Genomic DNA, 26,244 nt, shown 5'->3' with positions numbered 1-26,244 from the left:
TTTGGATTTGTTCTAGTTTTCAATATTTCCTGCCCACCCCCCTGCCGAGATTTTTCCCCATCTGGTTTAATATTGTTGTTGGTTTTTCTTTTCTTTTCTTTTATTTAACTTTTTGCTGTTTTCATTTTCTTCAATTTCTTCCTATGTTTCTCTTTAAAGACCCCTGTGACCTATGTTCAAGGTAATTTATGAGCCCGATGTCAAAGAAACAAGGCTCAAAAGTTTCAAAATTTAGCCCATAAATGTGAAGCTTCTGATGCTTCAAAGGGAGAATTGATGAGTCAGTGCACGAAAGTTTATTAAGATGAAATCCCGGGCCGCAGGAGCTGAATATGATACATTGTAGCCTGTTTACATTCCAAAAGACGCTAGACTTTTGGATAGAAGAACTGGACACACCTGGAGCTAATGTCTCCAATTGGGCTGAAATGGAAACTTACGCCTGAACTAGGATTTGCTGTGATTAAACTGGCTGACGTTGATACTCTCTTAGATCAAAATACCCCGTCCTCAATGTGTAGGTGTGACTGTTTTCACAAAACAGTCTATTTAATCAGACACATGGGAAGCCAGCATTTAGTGATTGCTGAAACTATTTATTGTTTATATGTTAGTGATTAAATTCATTTCTGTCTCTTTTCTGGGTGTGAATGAATGAAACACGACTCTTCCTTCGGGTAATGGGGGAAGGGCAAGATAAATTGTATTAAGATTAGACTTTTCTTTACAAACCCCATTGCAACCAATCAACTTTGAGAGGCTTAGCATGAATTGTCCACATGTATTTACATATCATGTGACTTGTGGAAGACTCCTCTCTGCTTGGGGACTTGACTAGAGGGCACGTCCAGGGGTAAAAAATCAGACCTTGATCTATTTACAGGTTTTCCTTTCTTTAAATTTTTTTCTTTAAAAAAAATATTTATTCTTTTATGGGTCATTGGATTTCTTTTTTGTTGTCATAGCTGTGTTCTCATTCGTCGCTTTGTCTTGCTATGCCTTGTTTTTGGTGCATATTATTATCTCTACAGATCTATCTAGATAAGAAGGCTGGATCAACAGTCTGGAGGAGAAAACAAGGGGACCAATGGTTCCAGGGGGACATGGGAGAGGAGGAGGTGGGGGTAAGGAGGTGGTCTTGATCAAACCAGGGACAAGGTAGCAACAGGTGATCCAAAAGTAGTGGCAAAGAGGGGTACGAGGCCTGGCAAGGGCAATGTAACCGAGAGAAATTACTGAAACCCAAATGAAGGCTGAACATGCTAGTGGGGCAAGAGGAAAGTAAAAGGAAAGAGAGGAAAGAACTAGGAGACAAAGGGCATATATAGAGGTCTAAATGCAGGCATGTACATATGTAAATATATTTATATAGGATGGTGGGAAATAGAACTACGTGCATATATTTATAGGTTTAGTATTAAGGCAGCAGGATCGACACTAGAACTCCACTCAAGTACTTACTCAATGCAAGAACACTTTGTTCTATTAAATTGGCATTCCATGATGTACACCTTCCCGACATGATCGCTGAAGACAAACGTGTGCATAAGCAAATGTGGTGAAGAAAGCTGGCTTTCAAAAGATATAGTGTGTGGGGTCTTAAAGGCTTGCAGATAAACAAGCAGCCATTTAGCTCAGAAGCATCAAACCCCACACGGAAGAAGCACACCAGCCTGTGTGACCACGAGGTGTAGAAAGGACCAGGTATCAGATATCTAAGAACAAAAAATCATATCAGTGGGTGACCACCTTCCCGATATCACTCAAGAAAAATGTGTGCATATGCAAATGTGGTGAAGAAAGCTGATGGTGCCCAGATATCAAAAGATATAGCGTCTGGGGTCTTAAAGACTTGAAGATAAACAAGCAGCCATCTAGTTCAGAAGCAACAAAGCCCACATGGAAGAAGCACACCAGCCTGTGTGAACACGAGGTGCCGAAGGGATCAGTTACCAGGCATCAAAGAACAAAAAACCATATCATTGTGGATAAGGGTGAGTGCAGAGTGGAGACCCAAGGTCTATCTGTAGGCAGCTGGGTACGCCCTTACTAAAAGATTGCGGGGAGATGAGCTAGTCAGGGTGCAGGGTAGCAACGATGAAACATACATCTTTCCTCTAGTTCTTAAATGCTTCCTCCCCCCACTATCATTATCCCAATTCTACCTTATAAATCTGGCTAGACCAGAAAATGTACACTGGTACAGATAGGAACTGGGAACACAGGGAATCCAGGACAGATGACCCCTTCAGAACCAGTGGTGAGAGTGGAGACACCTGGAGGGTGGAGGGAAGGTGGGGTAGAACGTGGAAACTGATTACAAGGACCTACATATAACCTTCTCCTTGGAGGATGGACAACAGAAAAGTGGGTGAAGGGAGACGTCAGACAGTTTAAGATATGAGAGAATAATAATTTATTAATAAGGGTTCATGAGGGAGGGGATAGTGGGGGAGGGAGGGGAGAAATTAGCTGATATTAAGGGCTCAAGAAAAAAGTAAATGTTTTGAAAATGATGGCAACAAATGTACAAATGTGCTGGACACAACGGATGTATGTTTGGATTGTGATAAGAACTGTACGAGTCCCCAATAAAATGATTTAAAAAATAAAAGCAGTGGCTAGGCACAGGAAAACCACTGAGGCAGCAGAAAGATTGTGGTGATGACATAATCTCGTGTCAATTTGAAGATATATAAAATTGTAGGGGTGATATTCAATCTGTCAATCAGGTCATAGTCTGATGATACCTCATTATGGATGTGTGGTCTTCTCATAAAGAGGATCCTGGGAACCTTCCCCACCCCACCCCGACTTCGCCTTCCTGCTGGTGAGACAGTCTAAGAACTGCCAGAGCCGTGATGCTTCCACAGCCATTGGATCCACAAGACTTTGCACCCCACCAGCCTGTGATCCTCATTTTGCCTCATTGAATGTGACTGTGTGAATCTGGAAAGGGATTTATGGACTAGTTTTGTACTTAACGGGCTTCGAGTTAGACTGGGCAGGGGTTTTTTCTTGACATATAGTTACTTCTTGATATAAAGCTCTTTCTACGTTCCTAAAAGCCAAAGCAACAAATTCACCTAGAAAACTGCGTGGCACAGCAAAACAAAATGTGGTAGTCTTGTGGCATGCCTATGGTGGTTCATGGCTTGCACTAACATAATCCAGGTCTTCAATAGCTAATTTATTTGTAAGTAGATTGCCAGGCTTAGCTCATCAGTTTGAACATTTTCCTGAAACCTGTTCAATATTATGGTAGCATGCAAGTCCCTACTGTCAGACAAATGGTGACTGTACTGAATGAGAATTGAACCTCGTTCTGCATATGTGGCAAAAACTATACCACTGAACCACCACCACCACCAAAGATGTTAGATGGACATTATATACTGTAGGATTATATCCAATACCCTGGAAGCCAGTGGAGGAAGGATTCTTGGCATCTAGCTATAAGCCTGTTAGGGAAATTCAGAAAATATTTGCAAATTTATGATAAACCAGCCAAATCCAATGATGCATCTGCCCCTGGTGCATAATGAGACTTTCTATTCCAGGTGATTCACTGAAAAGCGGACACCAACCCCCACCCCCCATGGCATACTCTTCTGAATTACATCAATCATTTTACTTGGAGAAGATTTTTAATATTTACCTCAAAGTGGGGTCTTGAGAAATGATGCACCTGAACTCTGAAGTATGTTGTTATTGTTGTTTTCTTTTTTAAAAAAAACACCCAAAACTTTGCAAATTGCTCCATGAGGGATATTCTAAACTCATCACGGGACATTTTTCAAGTGCATCTAACTGTCCAATATGTCCACAATTCCCTCCTCCCCCATAAACCTCAAGATTATGGGTAATAAAACTCCAGGAAATCTCCATCCCCAAATATTAAGTAATTCTGTGTCTGATCCCAAATTCTTCAAATTCCAAATGGAGCTTACTCTCACCTTGACCACAAATTCTTTAAGACAGAGGAGTCAGGTAACTTTTTATCTGTTTAGTATTTTATTGATTTTTGTTATAAAATCTCTACTCTAGAAATACTGAACAAAATGAAAATATATCAGCAGGGGGTTGGGGTTGGGTGGAGAATCACTGGCATGGCAGTATAATGTAGAGATTAAAAATGAACTCTGGAGTCAAACTGAATCCCAGTTCTATTAACTACTTATTTATTCCTTCACGTCTGCTTTAGTCTCCCCATTTATAAAATTGAGATTGTAATGAGTTAATATTTGTAATGCATTTAAAACAATGCCTGGCACATGTGTTATCTGATTGTAAAACTATAAAATAAAACTTAACTGAGTTAATTTCTCCATGGGCTTTTCCAGCGCTTACTCATGGACAGTTTTTAGATTTGTTTTAGTGGATATGTATATATACCTGTGTCCTTTTTATTCCTTCATGTAACGAACATTGATGCAGTGACCACAACTGTAATTTATAGTTACTGCCTAAGACAAATCACAAACTATTTGACCAACAAGGCAGATATGAACAAACAATGGACACTGATACTCTAGCTTAAGGATCACTTCCTGTTCAACAACACAATCAAAATCTTATGTATACTGGCAATAATCTTTCCACCATTAGTAATCTATTTTTTTTCCTAAAGGGGTTAGTTTTGAACCATAAATAGGTCATTCGACTTCACCAAATTCAAATTTAGTATGTTTGATATTCTATTCCTTAAAGGACCCCAGGACCTTCTCTTATAAAGGCAAATTCTGCCTGTCTTTCTGTCATTATGTACAAATTATCAGTGTCAAGATTATACCCATTCTACTAGCTTGATGCATGTGTTCCGTAACAATGCACACTGAACCAGAAACAGGTGAGAGCACTTTCTCAAAAATGCCCCATTCCCTAGTCATGTTTCCCCACTATGGATACCTGGTGGACAATAAAAAGTGTTTTCCTCCTTCTATTAATAAGGATAGCTCACCCTTATCCTTTTTATTCATGAGTTTCTCCTAAGAAGATACTTTCTGTTCACGACTGAAAAAAAAATTTCCCCCTCTTGAATTTATTGAGTATTATTCCCTAAATGTTCTATCAAAGGTAAGAAAAGAAAGGGGAAAAAACCCAATCAATTCAATTTGCACAGTTTCTCTTCACTGTGATTTCTCTGATGTTGAGTTAGTGCTGACCGACCATTAAAGGCTTTTCCACACTCATTGCATATAAAGCGTTTCTCTCCACTGTGCATTCTCTGATGGATAATAAGGGAAGAGTTCTTACAGAAAGCTTTTTCACAATGATTACATTTGTAAGGTTTTTCACCGGTATGATTTCTCAAATGTACAATAAGTGAAGAACTTTCGTTGAATGCTTTGCCACATTCGTTACACCTGTATGGTTTTTCTCCGGTATGAGTTCTCCTGTGTGCAATAAGGTGAGAGCTACAATTAAAGGATCGTTCACATTGATTACATTTATAGGGCTTTTCACCAGTGTGAATTCTCCGATGAGCAACAAGGTGACAGCTCTGGCTAAAAGACTTCCCACATTTATTGCACTCATAGGGCTTCTCTCCAGTGTGTGTCCTTTGATGTCTAACAAGGTGAGCCATCTGGCTGCAGCATTTTCCACATTTATTACATTCATAGGGTTTAATTCCAGAATGAATGATCTCGTGTTTTGTGAGGGCTGAACGTTCTCTGAACGCTTTACCACACTCCTGACAGTTATATGGTTTCTCACCTGTATGAGTTCTCTGATGGGCAATAAGATGGGAGCTCCAACTGAAGGATTTCCCACATTCTGTGCATTTATATGGTTTTGCTCCAGAATGCGTTCTCTCGTGTTTGCTGAGGGCGGAGTAATCTCTAAAAGCTTTTTCACATTCATCACATTTAAAGGGCTTCTCTCCAGTATGCATTCGCATATGGGCAATAAGATGGGAGCTCCAGCTGAAAGATTTCCCACATTCAGAACACTCAAAAGGCTTCTCTCCAGTATGAGTCCTTTGATGTCCAATCAGATGGGAGTTCCAGTTGAAAGATTTCCCACATTCATTACATACATAAGGTTTTTCTCCTGTATGAATTCTCTTATGTACAATAAGATGAGAGTTCCAGCTAAAAGCTTTCCCACATTTATTACATTCATAGGGTTTTATGCCAGTGTGAGTCCGCTCATGTTTAGTAAGGGCTGAACGATTCCTAAAAACTTTCCCACATTTATCACATTCGTAGGGCTTCTCTCCAGTATGAGTAGTATTCTTATGTTGGATAAGATAAGAGCTCCAGATGAAAGATGTCCCACATTCATTATATTCATAAGGTTTCTCTGCAGTGTAAGTGCTTGTATGCTGAGTAAGGAATGAATCATACCCAAAGACTTTCTCCCATTGATTGTACTTGTATGCTTTCTCTACAGTATTGGTTTTTTGATGTTCCATAATAGATGAGAAGTAAAAGATATTCTCATATTCTTTATAATCATATTGGTTGTCTCCAACATTAAGTCTTAACTGTTCATTGAATGATGGGCTCTGGTTAAAAATTTGATGGCATTCCTTATATTCACAGAGCTTTTCTCCTGTATGAATTCTCTTATGATCACCAAAATGTATAATTTGATTGAAAGATTTAACAGCATCGGTGCATTTGAAAAGATTATCTCCAGGTTGTTTTCTTGGAGGGTGAATAGGCTGAATGGATTTGTAGAAGGTCTTGCTATAATCATTATTTTCGTAGGTAATCTTATCTGCGTACATTATGGCTGAATTATATCTCCAACTTTCGGACTGTGTATTAGGTTTATAGAAATGTTCTATTTGAGAAACTCTCTGAGACGGAAAAATGTTTAAGCTCTGGCTACAGTTGGACCCAAATTCATAGAGTTCAGGGCCTCTTTGTGAAAGTACTTCCTTTTGCATGAAGACCATTTGCCTCCTTGCTGTGCTTTGGTTCATGTGGTACATTTCTAATTGATCTCCACATCCCAAGACTTGTACCCTGGAGAACCAAGGATCATCCCATATGTATCTTTCCAACTTCATGCTATGTGATTGTTTTTCCACAAAAATACTCTGTGTTGGGATCAAAGCTGTTCTTTCAATACTTTTCATCCATTCTGAAATAAACAAGAATAATTTTTAAAGTCATAGTAACATAGAAAAATAAATTTTAAGAGCAGGAATGGTGAGATCTACTGTATACAATATTGTCAAGTGTGATTTTTTTCCCCCAAATACAAACTTGTAACCCAGGAAAATATCATAAACGAGAAGAAGAGAGTAATGAATAAGGAACAAACCAGTATAAAAACTATGTACTGAAAATTGATAACCCCAGTTAGGAAGATTCCTTATGAAAAGATAAGTCAGATTGGCTGAGCTGCTCTAATGCTGCATATCCAAGTAGACTTGATTCAGGACTGGAACGTGGCCAACTCCTGGGAAATGAGGGCTTGGAATGTCCTAAAGGAGAAAATGTTTTGTATGCTGAGGATTTGAAGCAATATAATCCTTTCTCTGAACAGTTTGTGCAAATAATATCATTTATGGTGGACACCTGAATTTCATTCTGGGTGGGATTCGGTGACTGAACTCATTCACACAGGCACCATGTGCTCTCCTGACTAACAACCAAGCTCAGATGAGTGTCCCTGACTATACTACACACCTATTATCACAACTCATTGGTGGGGAAATTAATTATGTCCCATGTGATGCCACTGGGAAAGGACTATAGGAAACTTGTATCTAGTGTCCCCTGAAACTAGGCCCCCTGTGCTTTTTCCCCTTTGTTAATGTTGTTTTATACCCATTCACTGTAATAAACTGTAGTTGTGATGATAAAGATTTCAGAGTCTTGTGATTTCTCCCAGGAAATCACTAAACTTGGGATGGTCTTGGGGACTCCTGATACAAAAAACACTGAATGCTATTAGGTTGGTTTTTTTTTAAGTTCCTGGTAACAAAAATAGTTAAGTGTTCAACTAGGAGACAGAAGGTTTGACTATACCCACAGGCAGGTCTGATGGTCTCTTTCTGATGGGTCACAGCTTTGAAATCCCTAAGGGGGATAGTTCTACTCTGAACATGTGGGGTCACCATGAGCCAGAAGTCAGCTGATGACAATTAAAAACGATGGCAATAAGGTAGAAAATGATAACAACTTGTTTTACAAAGGGTGATCAACTCACAATTCCTTAGCAACCAGTGTTTAAATTATTAAGTAGAATCCTAATTCGTTTCCATGTAATGATACCCTTTCTGTTCCCATAGCTTGCCATCACATTCACCTACCCTAAAAAGGAGGGGTCGATGTAAAGACAAAACATCATCAAGCTAGGTTTCAAGCTAAGGCATTGTCTATGAAAGTATGAGATCCCATAGAGTCCAAAAAAATGAAAGAAAATTCATCAACTCAAAGGCCAACATCATCATATTTTAAAGATCTCAAAGTTACAGTACTTTCAACCAGTACAGGAAAAAAAAATGTTTTTTGAAGGATTATATCAATGACTTGAAAAAGAGCATATTGTGATGAAACAGATAAATCAGTACTTAAATGGCTCCGCCACTATCCTTCCAAGACTTATCTGATGATTAAGTCAGATTATAGATACAGTGAAATGCCTATCAAATGGCAGACTTTCAATATATGGGAGCTACTATCATTGTTGTTGAAGTATGCAGTCCTCTAACAACTAGAGGGATCTGTATTTGTTCTCTAATGCTGCTGTAACAAATCACCAAACACTATGTGGCTTCAAACCATACAAATTTATTATCTTTCAGTTCAAGGGGTCAGAAGTTCAAACCAGCCATCCACAGGGCCACCTCCTCTTGGAGACTCCAGGGTAGAATCTGTTTCCTTGCCTTTTTCAGTGTCTAGTCACCCTAGACAAGATGGACTGACACAGTGACAGCAACAACGGGCTCAAACATAACTGTGAGGATGGTGTGGGACTGGGTGGCGGTTCATTCTGTTGTACACAGGGTCACTCTGAGTTGGAAATGACTCAACAACACCTAATTACAACAACAAAAGTGATCATCTGCATTCTTTGTCTGTGGCCTCTTCCTTCTTCAAAGAACACCAATCCTCTCGCAGCTTCTTGTGTGACACCTCCTCTGTGTCTCCAGCCCACCTGCTTCTCTTTATTAGGACCCTTGTGAGGACACTAGGCCCACCTAGATAATCCAGAATACTCTGCCCATCTCAAGGGCATCAAGTCCTCTTTCTCTTAAGGAAGATACCATATTCACAGATTCTGGGAATTAGAATACAGACATCTTTCAGGGACATATGCAAATGAATGTAGGGTGGAAGAGAGATGAAATGTGGACATTGTCAAGAAACTAAGGAGTGCCGGGGCTGCAAAAGCTAAAAGAGACAAGAGTCTTGCTCCAGAACCAACAGAGAGATAGCCTTTCCTGAAAGTGGTACCTTGAACCCACACTTCTAGCCTTCTGCACTGCAAGCAAATACATTTCTGTTCTTAGTCCTTCACAGTGGAGCCTGATGAGAGGGAAGATAAACCCAGGGTGCGGTACAGCACTGATGAAACACAGAACTATCCTCTAGACCTTTAAGATTTCCTCCCCTCACTATTATGGTCCCACTTTTACATCATTAATCTTGTCAGGCCTGTGTATACTCATTTATATAATGAAGATCACCTAATGCATGAAACCCAAGATAGAAAAACACATCAGAAATAGTAATGGGAGCAAGGATCCCCTGGGAGTACAGGAAGGTGGGGAAGGGGGGACTGATAGCAACGAAGAATGTATAATTCCACTGGAGGGGAACGAATAACAGGATTACAGGTGAACAGATACAGTGGATAGTGTAAGACATGGCAAATAAATAATAATGATAACAATAATTATTTATAATATAAGGATAAGGGTTCCTGGGGAGTAAGGTAGGGGAGGGAGGGGACAAACGAGAGCTGATATCAAAGAGTTCAAGATGACAGAAAATGATGGTGGCAGTAACTGTACAAGTATGCTTGATCTAACTGAATTATGGATTGTTATAGTATCTGTTAAGAGCTCCCAATAAAATTTTAAATAAATAAATAAAGGCCTGCCTTTTAAAGCAACCAACTATTATATTTCTGTTACAGCAGCTCAAGGGAATTAAGGCAGTCATGTTAGAGAAAAAAGTAGTGGAAACTATGAAAGGCAGGAAAGCAGACTGTGTAGAACTCCCAAAAAACCCACTATGGCCATTAAGTCAATTCCAACTTCTAGTGATCCGATATAGGGTTTCCAAGAGTGTCGATCTTTGGGGAGCAGAGAGCCTCTTCTTTCTCCCATGGAAGGCTGGTGGGTTTGAATACTAACTTTTTAATTAGCAGCGTAACCCTGAACCAGACACACCAGGGTTCTGTCATCAGGTTATCATCAACAAGAAGAGGTTGATACAGGAAGGGGAAAGATGTAGAGGATGTTCTGATGTACCTAAAAAAGGCAACCCCTCAAGCCCTTGTGCTGTTTCTCAAGTAAGGAGGTTCCGGGGAAGAATTTCTGCCCTCTTGGGGCCAAGACCGGCTCTTACCTGGACAAGTGCTTTGAAGATATCCTCTTTCCACAGCCCATGGCTCTTCTCCTTGCTCCAACAGGGAGATGACCTCAGGCTTGGCGATCTCATTACCTGAGCATACAGGGAAAACAGAAGTTTGTGTAACAGGACAGATCAACTAATGCCTGCTTCTCCACTGGGACTTTTCACTTGAGCAGAAGAAGCCTAGACCCTCTAATGCCATATTTCACGAGTGTTAATACATTTCACCCTGATTTCCTACCCAAGACCATTTCAGCCCTCCGGTGGCCTCAAAGGGCTTTTAACCACAGAGGCGCTGAAGGCATTGTAATGGAAACCACCTCATTGCACATGGGCAGCACCTGTCTTACCCACAGAGATCAAGTGCCCGAAAGTCTCCAGCATCACATCACGGTACAGGGTCCTCTGAACAGGGTCCAGCTGCCCCCACTCCTCTTGGGAGAAGTCCACAGCCACATCTTTGAAGGTCACTGGTTCCTAAAAGGACACACATGTTCTTCCTCAACCTGGGGCACCTTCTCTACTATTTCCTAGGGATGGACTGAGGCTGCTAAGAGAGAAGGGAGATGAGGCTGGTGGTAGAGAAACTGGCCTGATTATGTTCAAAATTCTGACTGGTGCAGGTCAGGTTTCATTAGGAGGCACTTAACCTCACATCTAGGGAGTCCTGGTGGTGCAGTGGTTACAGTTGGGCTGCTCACCACAAGGTCGGCAGTTCAAAATCAACCAGCTGCTCCAAGGAGAAAGATGGGATTTTGCCTATGCTTAGAGTTTACAGTCTTGGAAACTCACAAAGGCAGTTCTACCCTGCCCTACAGGGTCACTATGGGTCAGAATTGACTTGATGGCAGTGAGTTTGGATTTGAGCCCCTTATCTGGAATGAGCCATTAGGAAACTAACCCATCCCTCTTGCTATCAAGTTGATTCCTGTAAGGTGGAACCACCCCATAGTTTCCAAGGTGTAAATCTTTACAGAAATGGACTGCCATATCTTTCTGCCAAGGAGTGGCTGGCGGGTTTGACCTTCCCATCAGCAACCTCAACTTAGCCAGGAAGTTACCAGGGATCCCCCCAGGGCATTGGGTACCTTCCACAACCACTGCAAGAAGTTAAGCAGGTCTTTCTGCAGACTCTTGCCCAACTTATATTACAGCAAATTTGGACAGAACTCCCCCTTTTGGGTGGGTAACCCAGACATTTAATAAAACAAAGGCGTCCTTGGGTGGTACAAACGGGTACGCACTCCGCTACTAGCCCAAAGGTTGATGGTTCAAACCGAGTCAGAGGGGCTGTGGAAGAAAGCCCTGGTGATCATATTCCAAAAACCTTGGGAACCCTAAGGAGCAATTCTACTCCGCACACGCGGAGTCACCTCGAATCGGCATCAACTGCATGGCAACAACGTCACAGTAAAGCCTTTGTGTGCAGCTCAGAGGATAGGAGGCTCAGTCGCTCGCCAGAGACTCTGGAAACTTTGATTTGCGACATGGGCATCTGAGCATGGAATGGCATGACTTGAATACAGAATGTCTGTATTCCTGGCAGGAGTTGAGCTGCTTCATACCCAGAGCATTTGTCTCAAGAGCTGGAGCTGAGGGTGTACAGCATTGGGGGTTCAGGACAATCTGTGACAGTGGCTCTTGGAAGCACTTACATCCAAAGAGCCCAAACAGAAGACGATGGGCAGGAAAGAACCAGGATAGTCCAAGAGCGAAAGTGAATTGATGCCAACCTAATTTCTGCAATGAATGTGCCAACTCACCGTCCTGGTAAGCAATCGGTACGATCCTCATCTACCCGGGCACGGGAAGGGCTCAACACTTCTCCTGGAGGTAAGGGTGAGTTATGTGTGGTGGTTGGCCCGACACACACCCTGCAGCCCACTTCTCAGAGTACGCAGTCCCCTGCACCCCGGTCCTCCTCTCCGTTTGGAAACGGCTTTCTGCTCTGCCCTGGTGTCTGTGTACAATCAAGGCCATGAATGCTCCAAGTGCAAAGGGAGTGGCTTCCACTGCCCGGTTGCTGGAGCCCTTTCACGCTCACCTTGAAGTCTACTTCTACCTGTACAAGGTGTCCCCGACGGACTGCTCTGCTGTCAGTGCTGGTCCTAGCTTGTAAAGCCAGCTCACCATCTGACTGCGTCAACACAAAGCCTTTACGCTGGCTATTTGAGGAGCCCTGTTGGCACAAGGGTTTTGCACTTTGACGTGAACCAAAAGCTGGGTGGGTGGAACTCACCCAAAGGCTCTATAAGGCGCCCTGGGGTGTTAGTGGGTTACAAGTTGGGCTGCTAATGGCAAGGTCAGCAGTTTGAAAACACCAGCGTCTCCTCCTCGGGAGAAAGATGGGGCTTTCTACTCCCACGATGAGGGACAGTCTCACAACCTCACAGGGCAGTCTTACAGGGTCCTGTCCCATAGGATCGTCATGAGTTGCAACCAAGTCGCGGGCAATGGGAAGGCTCCATAGGAGAGAGATCTGGCGATCTGCTCCTGTCCTTGTGTTTTGTACCAAGGTCCACGGACGTCACAGACGGTTTGTGCTCACCTGCAAGTCTGCATCTGAACCCACCCAGCAGCTCTGTGGAACACCAGGTGACCAGCTCCTGTCCTGTAAGGATTACTCTACCGGGGCAATTTACTGTCGCATGGAGCAGCTCAGCTCCAAGTCAGAACCGTGTCTTCAAAGTATCCAATTGTAACCATCTGCCCAAACGGCTCCCTTTCCACCTTTAAAGGAAGAGCAGGATAAAAGGCAGAACCACCGATTCCCCTACTCAAAATCAACCCTACTGATTTCTAACAAGATCACCAGGAGGACCGCCCTCCCATTTATGGCCAAATCTTTCGTTTCTGTAGCTCAACTCCTCACAGAGCACATGGGATAAGGAGTCGTCTCCTGTGATCTCCACATTCTTTCTCCATAGCTTATACAAACGTCCCTGTTCTCCTGTGCCCGTGCCAGCAGTCAAGCCCCTGTGAGTGACAGTCCACGCTCACCCTCTCCTTCCTTGCCATCCGGGTGTCACCAGCTGCAGTCCCTTCTGTGCCTTCACTGTCCCATCTTTACCTCTGCTTCTTGGCAATTTTTCTTGATATTCATCTTTTTTTAAATAATCTGTATTGAACTATATGGGGGGATGGGTATGCATTACAGCCAGTCCTCATACACCAACTATTTCACTGTCCCACATTTTAGATATCCACAATAGTGAAAACTCGGCTTTCTGACTATTCTACACATTAACAGTATACACCTGGCAGTAACCAACAGCAAGAAGTGAAACACGAGTAGGGGCGGCTGGTATCAACTTGGCTGGGGCATGGCAGTTTGGCATTGATGTAATTTGGGCAGTTATGTGATCATCATTTTGTGATCTGCTGTGGTCATTCTCCACGTTCACATATCAACAATGTTTGCATGACAACGTGGTCTTTGGAACTTTACCATGTTGAAAAGTGAGGAGTGGTCACAATCATGATTTTCCTGTTCACCATGCCCTCCCCGCAAATTCCTCACTCCTGTGCTTGCTAAGCCTAAGGTCATTGGCTGCTTTCCTCTTCTTGGACATTCCCGCGGCATTTCAAACGACCGTGCCTCCTCTCTATGCAACACTCCTCAGCCTTGGGCTCCCCTATGCCAACGCACTCTCACAGTGTCCATACTTGGCTGCTTCTGCTCCGTTTGGTAAGGTAAACTTTTCACGTTAGTGGAACTTTAGGGCAGACAAGTGTGCAAAGCATACATGTGCCAAGAGCTGGATGCATTTTTACAGACACTATACCCCTAGCAGCAGCTAAGAGGCTGTGCTCGCTTGCTTGTTTTCCTCTCAGGCTACAAACCTCTCCTCTGTGGAGTGCCATCTATGAACATGGCTTCAACATTCCACTTAACACAAGCTGGATTTTCTCTTCAGCTGGCAGACTACAGCTCCCACGGGTCTCAAGACACCCATGGAAGAGTCATGCTGCTGCTGTTGTTGGGCCCATCAGGTTAACTCCGACTCATGACAGCTCCGTAAGACAGAGTACAACTGCTCTACAGTGTGGGAAAGGAACAGAGGGAAATAGGATGAGGACTCTATTCCCTAACTTATCACAGAGGGAATCTGGAAAGCTGGCAATCCATGGTAGGAAAGCCTCCACTTTGTAAGTTAGAGGTAAAGTCCAAGTACATTATCCTGCTTTAAATATCGTTCCCAAAGATTTTCCCCTAACAACTATGCTGCCTTAAAGTGAGCACATGGTTGATGTAATCTCCCTACAGAAGCAGACATCCTGTTGCTATCTCTTCCCAGACCCCCTCACACTTCCCCCAGTGCAGGTATTAGGTTTCCTCACCTGTGAGCTCAGCGACTTACTATGTAACTAATGGATATGCATGTCTTATGGGCTACCTATAAATATCCCAAGATAGTATAGGCGCTCTCTCCTTTCCCACTTCCATATGGACCACCAAGAGGGCTGAGGTGAGCATGCTACTATAAAATGTGTCTGATTCCTTTATTTTATTCTCTTTCCTATTCTCTATGACTTTACTAAGATCTTTATATATTAACACTGTACAATTGCACCTTCTGCCCTTTGGTTATTGGAGCTAGGTTTCCTCTGACACTAAAGGCCATATTGCTGTGACCTTTGGAAACACATCACCTGCTTGTCTTCCAAGGAAGGCTCACACTGCCTTTTGGGTAGCAGTTGGGTAGACTGTTTGCTCCACCCCAGGACTCCTGGAGTATTCATGCACATATCTACCAGATGCAGGAAGAATGATTAGAGAGTGATTCCGCAACCACTACTAGGCTAGGGAACATTAGCAGTCGCGTTCTGCTAAACCATGGGGGAAAGACAGACAGGAAACTTTATCATGAAAGGGTCCGGTTGACAAGACCTGCACCCACTGATTCTTCTTACAATCTACAACAGGCCAAGACACCCTGTGCCTCCTGGCTCACAAGGTACAAAGGAACCAGCATCACCTGTGAGGTGCTCTTGCCAAAATATCAAGCCAGGATCTGAATGGTCCCAACCCCTTCCCAAAGGACTTACTCAATGGACTCACAAAGGTAAAGTGAAGCCGGCCCACAAGACATGTAGAGTTCAGGGCCACTGACTATATCCGTCATGCTGAGTAGTCATCACCACTTTCTAGTTAAATGTTGTCACCATTCTTAAAATCTCAATGCCCTTAAGTGATTCAGTTTTGACCTACAGAGATTGGTGGGTTTGTCCTCCCCTCAAAATCCATGCTATCAGCTCAAAAATGTGGCTATTTGTAAACTCAATAGGCCAGTTCAAAAATTATTGGGGGGATGGAGCAGACAAAACTCCTTATTTCTGCTTAAGAAAACTTAGATAAATAGAAATGTATTTCCTTTATTTCTTTTTTCCCCCTATATTTCTTTTAAAAGCTAGAGAGTTACATACATTTTTACTCACTTAAAAGTCATTATTGTGGAGAAAATCAGTGATAGTACTTTTTTCCAAATTATTGGAGTCTTATGTTTTCCAAATGAATTTTAAGTAGGTATGTGGTGTGTTTATCTAGCCAAAGGATGGCTTTAACATGTTTTCACAGGTTTTTAAATTGCTGGTGATCAGAACATACCAAGTTTTGGAAATTTTTAATAAGCATCTCTTCTGCTGATTATTCCTTTTTAAAAATAAATATACATTCTGAAAAATGTTTCTAAATATAAGCTTAATGAAAACTGTAAGCCACTTGGGTTTTTTAATTTGATGCATTATATTATGTAAGAGTATAAAACGCTAGCTTCAATTAAAAGTAAACATTTTGGACTATCAGAGGCCAATTTATATGAGTTTTCTATAAGTTTCATAATATAAAATTTTATAAATTACATTTGATTGTTGTAGTTTCACAGCAAAAACAAAAAACATGAAGCATATGCAACAGCTGGGCCTTGCTTGGATCCTAATTTAAACAGCGCAGCCATCAGAAGGAATTTTGGAGACAACCAGGGAAAACTGAACGTGGAGTGTGTGCTTAGTGAGTGAGTCATCATGGTTCATTCGTGGGCGTGGTAAAGGTACGGCAGTTGTTTGTGGAGACACTTAGACAGACGCACAGAATAGGTGAAATGATGTAAAGTGAGGAGGAGAGTGGAGGACGGAGCTAGGGATAGCTTTGCTCGCTGCCAGCCTCCTGGCCTGTGGGCAGCTTGGCCAGGAGCTCTGCATACCTCCCTCAAAACCCTTCTCAAACTCAGGAGTAGGGATGCTTCTCAGGACAGCAGGGCCACATGGAATACCCCAAAGCTGAGACTGCCATCATTTTGGGGTGGGAGTAGGGACCCTTACAACCAACCGCCTACCCTAGGTAACTAGAGGCAGAATGGGTTGAGTGACCCTATCTAACCAGGTCCCTAGAACTGAAACAGAAAAGGGGGAAGGGGAGGTACGGGGGAAGAAACCAGTCCCAACTAGCTGTCGTAGAAGAAGATGCTCAACCTGAGAGTCCTACACTCCCTGGTAGCTGGTTAAATGCCCTGTGGGGAACGTGACAAGCAGCTGCCACACAAGGTAACAGAGGACACAGAATCCAGGCAGCAACGATAGCTCCTAGTCTTCTGATCTCAGACCAGAGAGGAAGCTTCAGGATAAAATGGGGCAGGATACAACCAGGGGTCTCACAGAGAACAGGAAAGAGCTCGCAGAAAATGTGGACTGCAGAAAAGACCAGTGGAGGAGGCCCATCAACTAAGAGAAGGCCCGGGAAGAGTCCAGTGATGGTCAGAAAATCACAATCCCTCAATCCCCAACCATCTCTCTCCCCCCACCCCGCCTGCTTCTCTCTCTCTCTCTCTCTCTCTCTCTCTCTCTCACACACACACACACACACACACACACACACACACACACATGAAGAGATGAAAGACACAGTCCAGGAGGCATAGGCATACCATCCAACAGGAGGTGTCACAATGAGTTCTGAAGTTGTGAGAATGTGATCGCCAGACCTTGAACGCCACCACTACCACCTCCACCACCGCCAAAGGGGGAGAAAGACACACAGACTATGAAGAATCAGAAGATGAAATCATCAGCTCAGGAGGCCTACTGTCTCATAGAAGGCCCTAGAAGGAGAATGAAAAGGAAAGGAGGATTTTATTTTTTTTAAGAAAAAGACAAGATTTCTTTTAAAGACTTAAAAAAAGGTCAGCATTAATAAAGATGGGATGTTAGACAAAACTGAATCGAGAAACATCTGGCCAAGGGAAGACAAGCCCTGAACTGGGAAAAGTTGATTCTCAGGTAGCAAAGACTCCAGGTTCCAGGTAGCAGAGAGTTGGAGAGTTGAGATCCACTGAAATACAGAAAGCAGGAGCCACTAGGGGGGAGGGAGACAGAGAAAAGCAGATGGACAGTCGACATATAAAATGTTCACCTCACCAGAAATCAAAGACTCCAATTAAAATAATAATGCAATACATCTACATCTCCTCAGTCTCAACTGAAGCAAACACTAAAAGGCATGCTAGTGTCCAGTGCCGGCAAGGATGGAGGGGAACGGAAACTCAAGGGCGGGGAAAAGACCAGCTTTGTCCTTCAGAGAGCCATGAGGCAGCACTAGCAGTATTGAAAACATTTACCCTAAGAGCCAGCAAAACTCAGAGACAAGAACATTTTAAAAATACAGAAATTAAGTGACCCCAAACCAAAAAACTCATAAACACTTACAAAGTGCTATGTACAAAAATATTCCGGAAGGTTTGACAGGTGCAGGATGAGGGGGTACAAATAAGCTCATGTAGAAAAGGGATGACTGTAGAGGCATATTCCGGTAGGCATTACCTGGCAGTGCACAGGAACTACATGAGAATGTGGAGGCATATTCCAGTAGGCATTACCTGGCAGTGCACAGGAACTAAATGACCTATGTCTGTGCCCAGGGGTGGATCTCAGAGTTGACCCTGAATGAACAATTCACTGCCATCGAGTCCGTGCTGACTCAGAGTGACCCTGCGGCACAGTAGACCTGCGCCTGTGGGTTTCTAGACTGTAAATCTTTACAGAAGCAGAAAGTCTCAAATTTCTCCTGCAGAGTGGCTGGTTTGTAAGTGCTAACTTTGGGGTTAGCAGCCCACTGCTTAGCCCACGACACCACCAGGACTCCTTTAAATAAGTAAAGAACACTAAGAAAGCTACCTGTAGAACAAACGACTTTAAAAAGGATACTGTGTAACTATATACCTACGCTTGGTCATAGTTACATATAATCAACATGAAATTAAACATACTAAGGATATAAAAAAGGACTCGCTGTGTCCATACGAAACCCATCAGAGCAACTGCTCTAAGATGGGAAGAGACTACTGAGTTAGGGTTTATCATTAAAACGAAAAACAAAACAAGTAACATGACAAAACATCAATGCCTGCTCATTCTGTGAGATCAGGGCAGTATTTTCTTGATTATTTTTTATACTCTGAAATTTACCCAAATTAGGTTTGAAATAAATAACAAGCAGCATTTCCAGCATCAAAAAGGGCCACAGGGGCCTTAGGGGTGGTACGAGGTAATGTTTTCAACCTGGAATTGCAAAGGAAAACACTCAAAACACAACAGCAGCAAGATGTGGAGGTGGTGGACACCCGTCCAACAGTGCTCTGCAGCGGCTCCAGGAGGAAGCGCAGGTTCCAGGCGCAAGCTGGTTTGCGGGTGGCCAGTGGCAGGGCACCCTGGGCAAGGAACTGGAGGAGGGGGTGTGCTCTTCCAACACTTCCCAACGTCAAGTGCTACTGCAAAAGGCAGAGGTACCTGGCACAGACACGGGCCCCTAAAGCACTTGAAGGGATGGCTAACGAGGGAGGGAGAGCGCAGAAGGCAGACCCTCTGGCAGGGCTCCCAAGGGACCTACTGCCTTCACTCCTGCAGCCCCCCATGCCAGGCCGACTGACCCTTTCATGGAAGCCGACCCTGGCCGCCCACAAGCTGCTGCGCCAGGTCAGTATCTGTGAGGCAGTACTTGTTATTACTTCAGTGCAAGCTCTTGGCAGAATGAAGAGTAGCGTGGCTCAACTGCTTACCTGAGTCCACCAGGGATGGGGAGAGCATGCCACTTGGTGTTCCATGTGCAGTGTCGACAACGAAGAAACCCTTGACAGAGGGGTCAAGGTGCCTGGGTGGGTTAGCTAGGATTTTCAGACAGGCCGGAAACAGCATTTCCCGTAAGTCCCGAAGCAATGGGATCTAGGCTCCCACTAGGTGTAAGTGCCCTATCCATCATCTTTTAAAGACTAGACAAGGTGCATTTAGCAAGGGATAGCCTCATTCGATTTTTTTTTTCACCCAGTAGATGTTTAATTTCAATAAATGTTTAATAGAGACAAGGGGCTCTCACTGATTTCACGTAAGGCCTCAATTCAAAATGCACATGATGAAGCCTGAGTTTCTCATTGGGAAGAATGCAGAGTGAGTGTGGGGCAGGGGCCGGAGCAGCTTCTCAGAAATCACAACTCTTCAGACACTGGCGGGTATTGTCATTTTAAATTCTTTTTATTTTCTCAGCATTTTTTTTCAGCAGTTAGTTGTGTGTGTGTGTGTGTGCGTGTTTTGTCTTCAATGGGGTTTATTACATCTAACTTCCATTCCCAATTGACTGACTAACTCAGGGAACCATCTTTCAACCTAGCCTAGCTTTCTTCCCTGCTTTAAATTGCTATGTGTGGTAGTTTATGTAATCTGTTGTCAATTTGAGAGGATTAAGAGTGAATGGGGTGGAGTTCAGCTTGTCAATCAAGTCACAGCTTGATGACCTCATTTGGAAGCGCTAAGGAGATAAATAGCTCTAGCTCATGGGCACAGGCTCCCTCCTTGGGAGACATTTCTGATGAGAAGCCACATGAAGACCACTGCCAGCCAGAGCTGAGATGCTTCCACCGCCACTGGATCCACAAGACTTCCCACCCACTGGCCTGTGATCATCCTGCATTCAGCATCATTGCATGTGTTTTGTGAGTCTGAAGAGGGCTTTATAGATTGGTATCGGACATATGGCTAATATCGGACTTATGGACTAGATGTGGACTGGGCTGTTTTCTTAATATACAATTACTCTTTTATATAAAGTTCTCTCTTACATACACGAGTGTCTCCCTGGGTTTGTTTCTCTAGTCAACCTGGACTAACACACTGGGATCTGAAAATGATTGTACAGTATAGCAGCAACTGGTATTACAGCACCAAGTTCTAGTGCCAACCTCCTGACCTTCCTGGGCAGCAGCCCTGTCACAAAGGGATGTCACACTCACATTGCACGATTCCCGGGTACTGGAGGGGAGGGGGGCGGAGAGTTACTATTGTCTTCATTTTGTAGGGAGCAGCTTAAAGTTAGGTGGCAACTTGAATATTTCTACATCACGGTATTTTACATTTATATAATTTAATATTCACAAATAAAAAACATAAAATGATTTTTTCACCATTCAACAGAATCTGTGTAAATTTGATTAATTAAATAATAATCAAAATCTTTGACTTGAGAAATAAGGAGGTAGGTGTAAGAAATGAAAAACTAAGTTATAAGTGGCTGATTCTTGGCCCTAAAAAGGAATGAGGTGAGGTGCTAACACATGCCACATGGCGGGTGGCGCTGGAAAATAACGTGGAAGGAAGAAAGGCAGGAAGTAAGGGAGGGAGGCAGGCAGGAGGAGGAAAGAAGGGAAGGCAGGAAGGAAGGCAGGCAGGAAGGGCCATGCGTTACAGGATTTCTTTTCCTTCAAGGGTCAGCAGAGGCAAATCCGTGGGGGGAGAGAGGAGAGTCGTGGCTGCTACGGGCTAGGGCAGGCAGGAGAAGGAGCTAAAGGGACATGTTGCTTCTTTGGGGGATGATGAAAATGTTATAAGAAAAAAGGATGGTGATGTACTAAGAAAATCACTGACCTACACACTTTAAATTGTTGAATGTTCAGGTGTGTGTGAGTTGTCTCATTAAAGTTCTTCCTATAAAATACATATACTCGAAGGTGGCTCTTGAAGGGGAGGAAGCTCAAGGAAGAGGAGACAGATGGTCTCCCTTGGGTCACCTCTGCTGTTCCTTTTCACACTGCCCCCCTGGGAGTCCCAAATGTTCTCAATCAAAAAACCCCTTCCTTTGACATCCTCAAGCCTCTCCCTCCCTTCCCCAGCCCAGCGCCAGAGGTGGCATCTGGGGCTGGCTTAGCTCCTCTTGGTCTCTGCAGCCTATGTCTAAGAAGGTCCACCCTTTAGCAGTCACTGGACATTCACTGCACACCCTGCTCCCCAGTCTACAGAAGGCTGGACCCTGCGTCACCATGCCAGGCCTATCCACTAGGACCATCCCCACCCCCACCGTGACATGGCCTCACCTGTTGTGAACCTGCACTGAACTCTGCTGACAATCCCACCTCCTCACTCACCAGGGATCCAGGGCCTGGGCCTCCCTTGGGCATCCCGGGCTCCTGTGTCCCACAAAGCCCCAGAGCTGGGTCAGCAAGCCTGGGATGGGGTCTTGGAGCTGTTCAGCACAGGGGTCCATTGAAGACCATGTGGGCTCAGGCCAGATCCAGCACTGAGGTGAAGACAGGAGGAGGCAGAGGAAGGGATGCCCTCATCACCAGAAATACCACCAAGGCACAGGACGATGGCAGGTCCAGTGGACAGAGAGAGTTCAAGCCCTAGATAATACTTGAATCCTGTGCTGCCCCAACGCTCTCTAGCCAAGCTCAAGAAGCTGATCCATTCTGGTAAACCGTCAGCTGACTTCCTCAGGTTAGTTCTTGTAAATGGAGGGACCATGTCAACGGGGGGGGGGGGGGCTGGGGCACCTGGGCACCCACCCTTTGGGAATGTGAAGGAAACAGTGAAAGCCCTGTCTCACCTGGATCTGGTCTGCTGGGAGCCAAGTGGTCCTCCTCTCCTCCTCAGAGGTCACCTCCATGGGCCAGGCGAGGTCTCGAGGACACAGAGCTGAAGAGAAAAAGAGAGGTCATGGGGGTGGGATGGGGAGCAGCTATCCCTTCTAGAGAGATTACCCACAAGCCCTTCTTCCTCAGAAGGGGTGGGGACCTCTGTCTCTCCCCATTGGACAAGGAATGAAAGCCACTTTTCTGAACTGCAGGGGAAGGAAACTCGGAAAAGGCAGGGAATTTGGCTAAGCCCTTCACAGTCACCCCCACAGTGTGAGGTATCATCTGAGAAGCAGCCCTGGGCTCTGGTTGGAGCTTTCTAGGCCTCAGGCCGACCGGGCCTCCATGCTCTTTCTTGTGTGTGTTGCCCTGGTGATACCAGTGTCATTTTGTCCCCCAACGGAACTTCCTGGTTGTCCCTGTTCCACCTTTTCTCTGAGGCGGATCTCGACCAGATCTCTTTGCCCCAAAGTCCTCACCCGGCTTCCAGGCTCTGACCCTTGGCGGGGGCAGCTCACTGCTAGAAGAGACCACACCATGGCAAGTGATGGGGACGCAGGAAGCCCACGGGCTGATGGCTGCCATCCCCCAGTACTGGTCTGTGAGGGCACCTGCATGAGAGAACAAGGTCAGGGCAGTGCAGGACACAGAACCTCGCGAGGCACAGAACTCTCTGTCACATACAGCGTGTGACAACGCTCCATCAACAGAGTCAGGGGCATGTGTTTGCTTTTTCATTCTAATAAGCTAGATTTATACCAGATATATATAGATGGGTTACATGGCTATCAAATGTAGCCATGGAGCCCTGAAGAACAGCGCTCTTAAATAGGGAAAGATCATCTTTACCCCCAGAACCCTCCACCCCTCTTCAGCCCTGACTCCTCGCCAGCGCAGAACACTGCTGGCAGAGATCCACCTCAGGGGCCTACAGACACAAGACCTGGACTCACCCCAGGAAGTCCATGGGTTGATGGCTGCCATTGCAGGACGGATTACCAAGGAGCTTGCTCAGGAGGATGGATTCTGGGGAAACCAGCCTAATGACAAAAGTGAAAAGTCACGAAGCAAACTTGTCAGAGGAAACGAGCCTAACAACTGAAGGGCCGGTTGGCACAACTTTATTGATAGCAATGATACATAAAGATCATAGTAAAGTCATAGAGGATAGGAGAGATAGATAGAGGACAGATAGGAGCGAGAGTAAAAAACAGGAGTCAGACACATTTCATGGTAGCATGCTCGCCTCAGCCCCTCTTGGTGATCCACGTAGAGGTGGGAGAAAAGAGGAAGAGAGTGAGGGTGTCTTTACTAACTTGGGATATTTATAGATAGCTGCAACAATACATGCATATTCAGTAGTTACATACGTCACAAGGTGGGTGGTAACTACAGTAAAGTCCCTGAGCTCACATGTGAGGAAACCTAATACCTGCATTAGGGGCAGGCATGAGGGGGGGATGGGTGCAGAGGCGGGAGGAGATAACAAAAGGATATCTGCTTCCATAAAGAGAATCAATCATATGCTCACTTTAAGGCAGCACAGCTGTTAGGGGAGAATCTGTGGGAATGATATTTAAAGCAGGATCATGTACTTGGACTTTATCTCTAACTTACCAAAGTGGAGGATTTCCTATTGTGGAATATTAGCTTTCCGGATTCCCTTAAAGTTAGGGAATATAGTTCTCATCCTATTTTCCTCAGTATTAGTTTCCCCCAAAGACTCATAAGAACAATGACAGGACCCCATCCACAGAAGCAACCAAACATGCCTAAGGACCATTATAATTTACACGTCAATGCTCTAACAGGTATCCTAGAGAGAAACTAAGGGTAACTTGAGTAAGCTAGAAAAGAGCAAAACCTTGGAAGAGCAGGTGGACATTTGTCTACTGTTCTCAAGATGATTTATATATAGGTCCAAGAGGCAGGCAGCCATGACACCTCAATAAACTTGACAATAATTACTGTAAGTCCACTGCACCCGATACTGGGTTAGTAGGACTATAAGTGGAGCAGTCCCTAAGGAAAAGTCGCCCTACCAACCAACCACCTCCCTGCCATCAAGTCGACTCCAACTGACAGTGGCCCCCTGGGCAGAGGAGGGCGATCCCTACCAGAGTCAGAGTCTAAGGCTGTCATCCTTAAAGGGAGCTGAAAGCCCAACACATAAGCTATTACACTACAAGTCTTCTTTACCATATGACCCAGCAGTTCCGTGTGTGTGTGTGTGTGTGTAGCACACACACTTATGCAAACCCGACCTTGACATGCTTGCTGTGTTTCTCCGGGTCTAGAGTTTCCAACCTTGGACAGAATGCAATTTTGCCACTTTCCTATTACTGGTTTTAGTGGGGAAATTCCTATTTTCCTTCTCTGACAGGCTCCTTGGTGTCTCGGCTTCCAACATTCACAGGTTTTACTGTACATATCCAAGAGAAGTGAAAACCGGGGCTCAACAAAACGTGTGCATGAATGCTCACGGCAACATTATATGAAGCAGCTCCCCAAGGGAATGGGCCCAAATATCCACCAGCTGACTGATAAGCGGAATGTGGTCTATCCATGCAGTGGACTGTGTCCAGCCCTACAGCGGAATGAAGGGCCGATGCATGCCACAACACAGATGGACTGTGAAAACGCTGTGGCACATGAATGAAGTCAGACACAAATGCCATCTACCATGTGTCTGTTGATGTGGTAAACCCATCATAGGCAAGTCCCTAGAGATAGGCAGTAGATTACTGATTGCCGGAGTTTGGGGCTGGGGAGGACGACTTAATGGGTATGGGGGGGGGGTTCTCTCTGGATTAATAATAATAACGTTCTGCATTGGATATTATGGACGATTGCCCAACAATGTAAATATACTAAAATCACGAATCACATACTTTAACATGGTCAAAACAGTTCATTTCATGTTGCATCAATGTTCAATCTCGTTTTTAAAAAACGAACCTACAAGACCTACCAAGTCCAACCACTGTCTGTCTCCTCTGACAGTGGAATATTCACCTCACTGGACGCTACTTAAGCCACCACTCGGCACGAAACAGGGGGAGATCCCAGGGGTCACAAATTTGGGAGCACAGGACTCCACGACCCCCAGGAGAGATGTGCCCAAATCCAAAGTAGGCAAACTGTAGGATTCTGAACCGTTGCTTGAAGCCTGCCAAAATCCTCCTGTCACTGCCTACTTATGTGGCCAGGGGCTATTCCCAGCGCCGTCTGAAGTCCGCCAGCGCTTTCGTGAGCCGCTCCTTAGAGAAACGCCTGCAGGGGAATCAGAGGTGGGCATGCCCACGAAGGGTCTGCAAGGCTTCCTCCTCGCCTGCGCACGGGATGCCCAGCCACTCATTTCTCCTGTCCCTCCTCGCAGGTACAACGCTCTCAACAGCCAGCGGCCAGCCTTACCTGGTTCGAAGCCAAGCGTCCTCCTTCGAGGTCGCTTCCCGGCCGTTTGGCTGTTGTCCAGCGCCAAGGGCCGACCGGGCGTGCTTCGTGCGCCCTGACGTGACCTGGGGACAAAGGGACGAGGAGCCGAGGACCCCAAACCGAAGCCAGGCCCGGAGTGCGCAGCTTACTAAATAAAGTCCGCCCGGTCCAGCAACGCCGAGCCGGGGGAGGGGCGCGGGGGGCGGGGGTCTGATGGCCGCAGGGGCCCGAGGGACGCCAGGCCGGGGGACGCCCGAGGGGCAGGCGCAAGGGGTGCGGGGCCGCCCGAGAGCTCCCCGCTCCGGTCCGCTCCCGCTCGGGCCCCCGGTCCCTCCTCGGCGGCGGAGGCAGCCTCCCCTCGGCCACGGACAATG

At 44.9% G+C, this 26,244-nt stretch overlaps 1 protein-coding gene across 1 annotated transcript; it reads right to left on the bottom strand.

Annotated features, from left to right (window-relative positions):
- Positions 1 to 3,649: 3,649 nt before the first annotated feature.
- On the bottom strand, positions 3,650 to 26,244 carry ZNF606 (zinc finger protein 606). The gene is made up of 7 exons (XM_075536458.1): positions 25,850 to 26,244; positions 23,389 to 23,475; positions 22,915 to 23,046; positions 22,408 to 22,496; positions 10,895 to 11,021; positions 10,539 to 10,634; positions 3,650 to 7,095 (listed from the first exon to the last, which is right to left on the bottom strand). Exons 2-7 carry the CDS (start codon positions 23,417 to 23,419, stop codon positions 5,105 to 5,107), a joined length of 2,466 nt encoding a protein of 821 aa, XP_075392573.1. The 5' UTR covers positions 23,420 to 23,475; positions 25,850 to 26,244; the 3' UTR covers positions 3,650 to 5,104.

This window comes from Tenrec ecaudatus, chromosome 18 (genome assembly GCF_050624435.1).
Source record: "Tenrec ecaudatus isolate mTenEca1 chromosome 18, mTenEca1.hap1, whole genome shotgun sequence".
Taxonomy (NCBI): Eukaryota; Metazoa; Chordata; class Mammalia; order Afrosoricida; family Tenrecidae; genus Tenrec; species Tenrec ecaudatus.
The sequence above is the reverse complement of the archived record's forward strand: the minus strand, read 5'-3'. Positions and strand labels throughout refer to the sequence as shown.

Excerpts from the sequence above, each read along its gene's own strand:
- ZNF606 (XM_075536458.1), bottom strand. The coding sequence starts at position 23,419 with ATGGCAGCCATCAACCCATGGACTTCCTGGG. Across the intron at positions 10,635-10,894 it reads CGGGCACTTGATCTCTGTGG|GTAATGAGATCGCCAAGCCT; the intron begins GTAAGACAGGTG and ends CTGTATGCTCAG. Across the intron at positions 7,096-10,538 it reads TCTTCAAAGCACTTGTCCAG|AATGGATGAAAAGTATTGAA; the intron begins GTAAGAGCCGGT and ends TGTTTATTTCAG.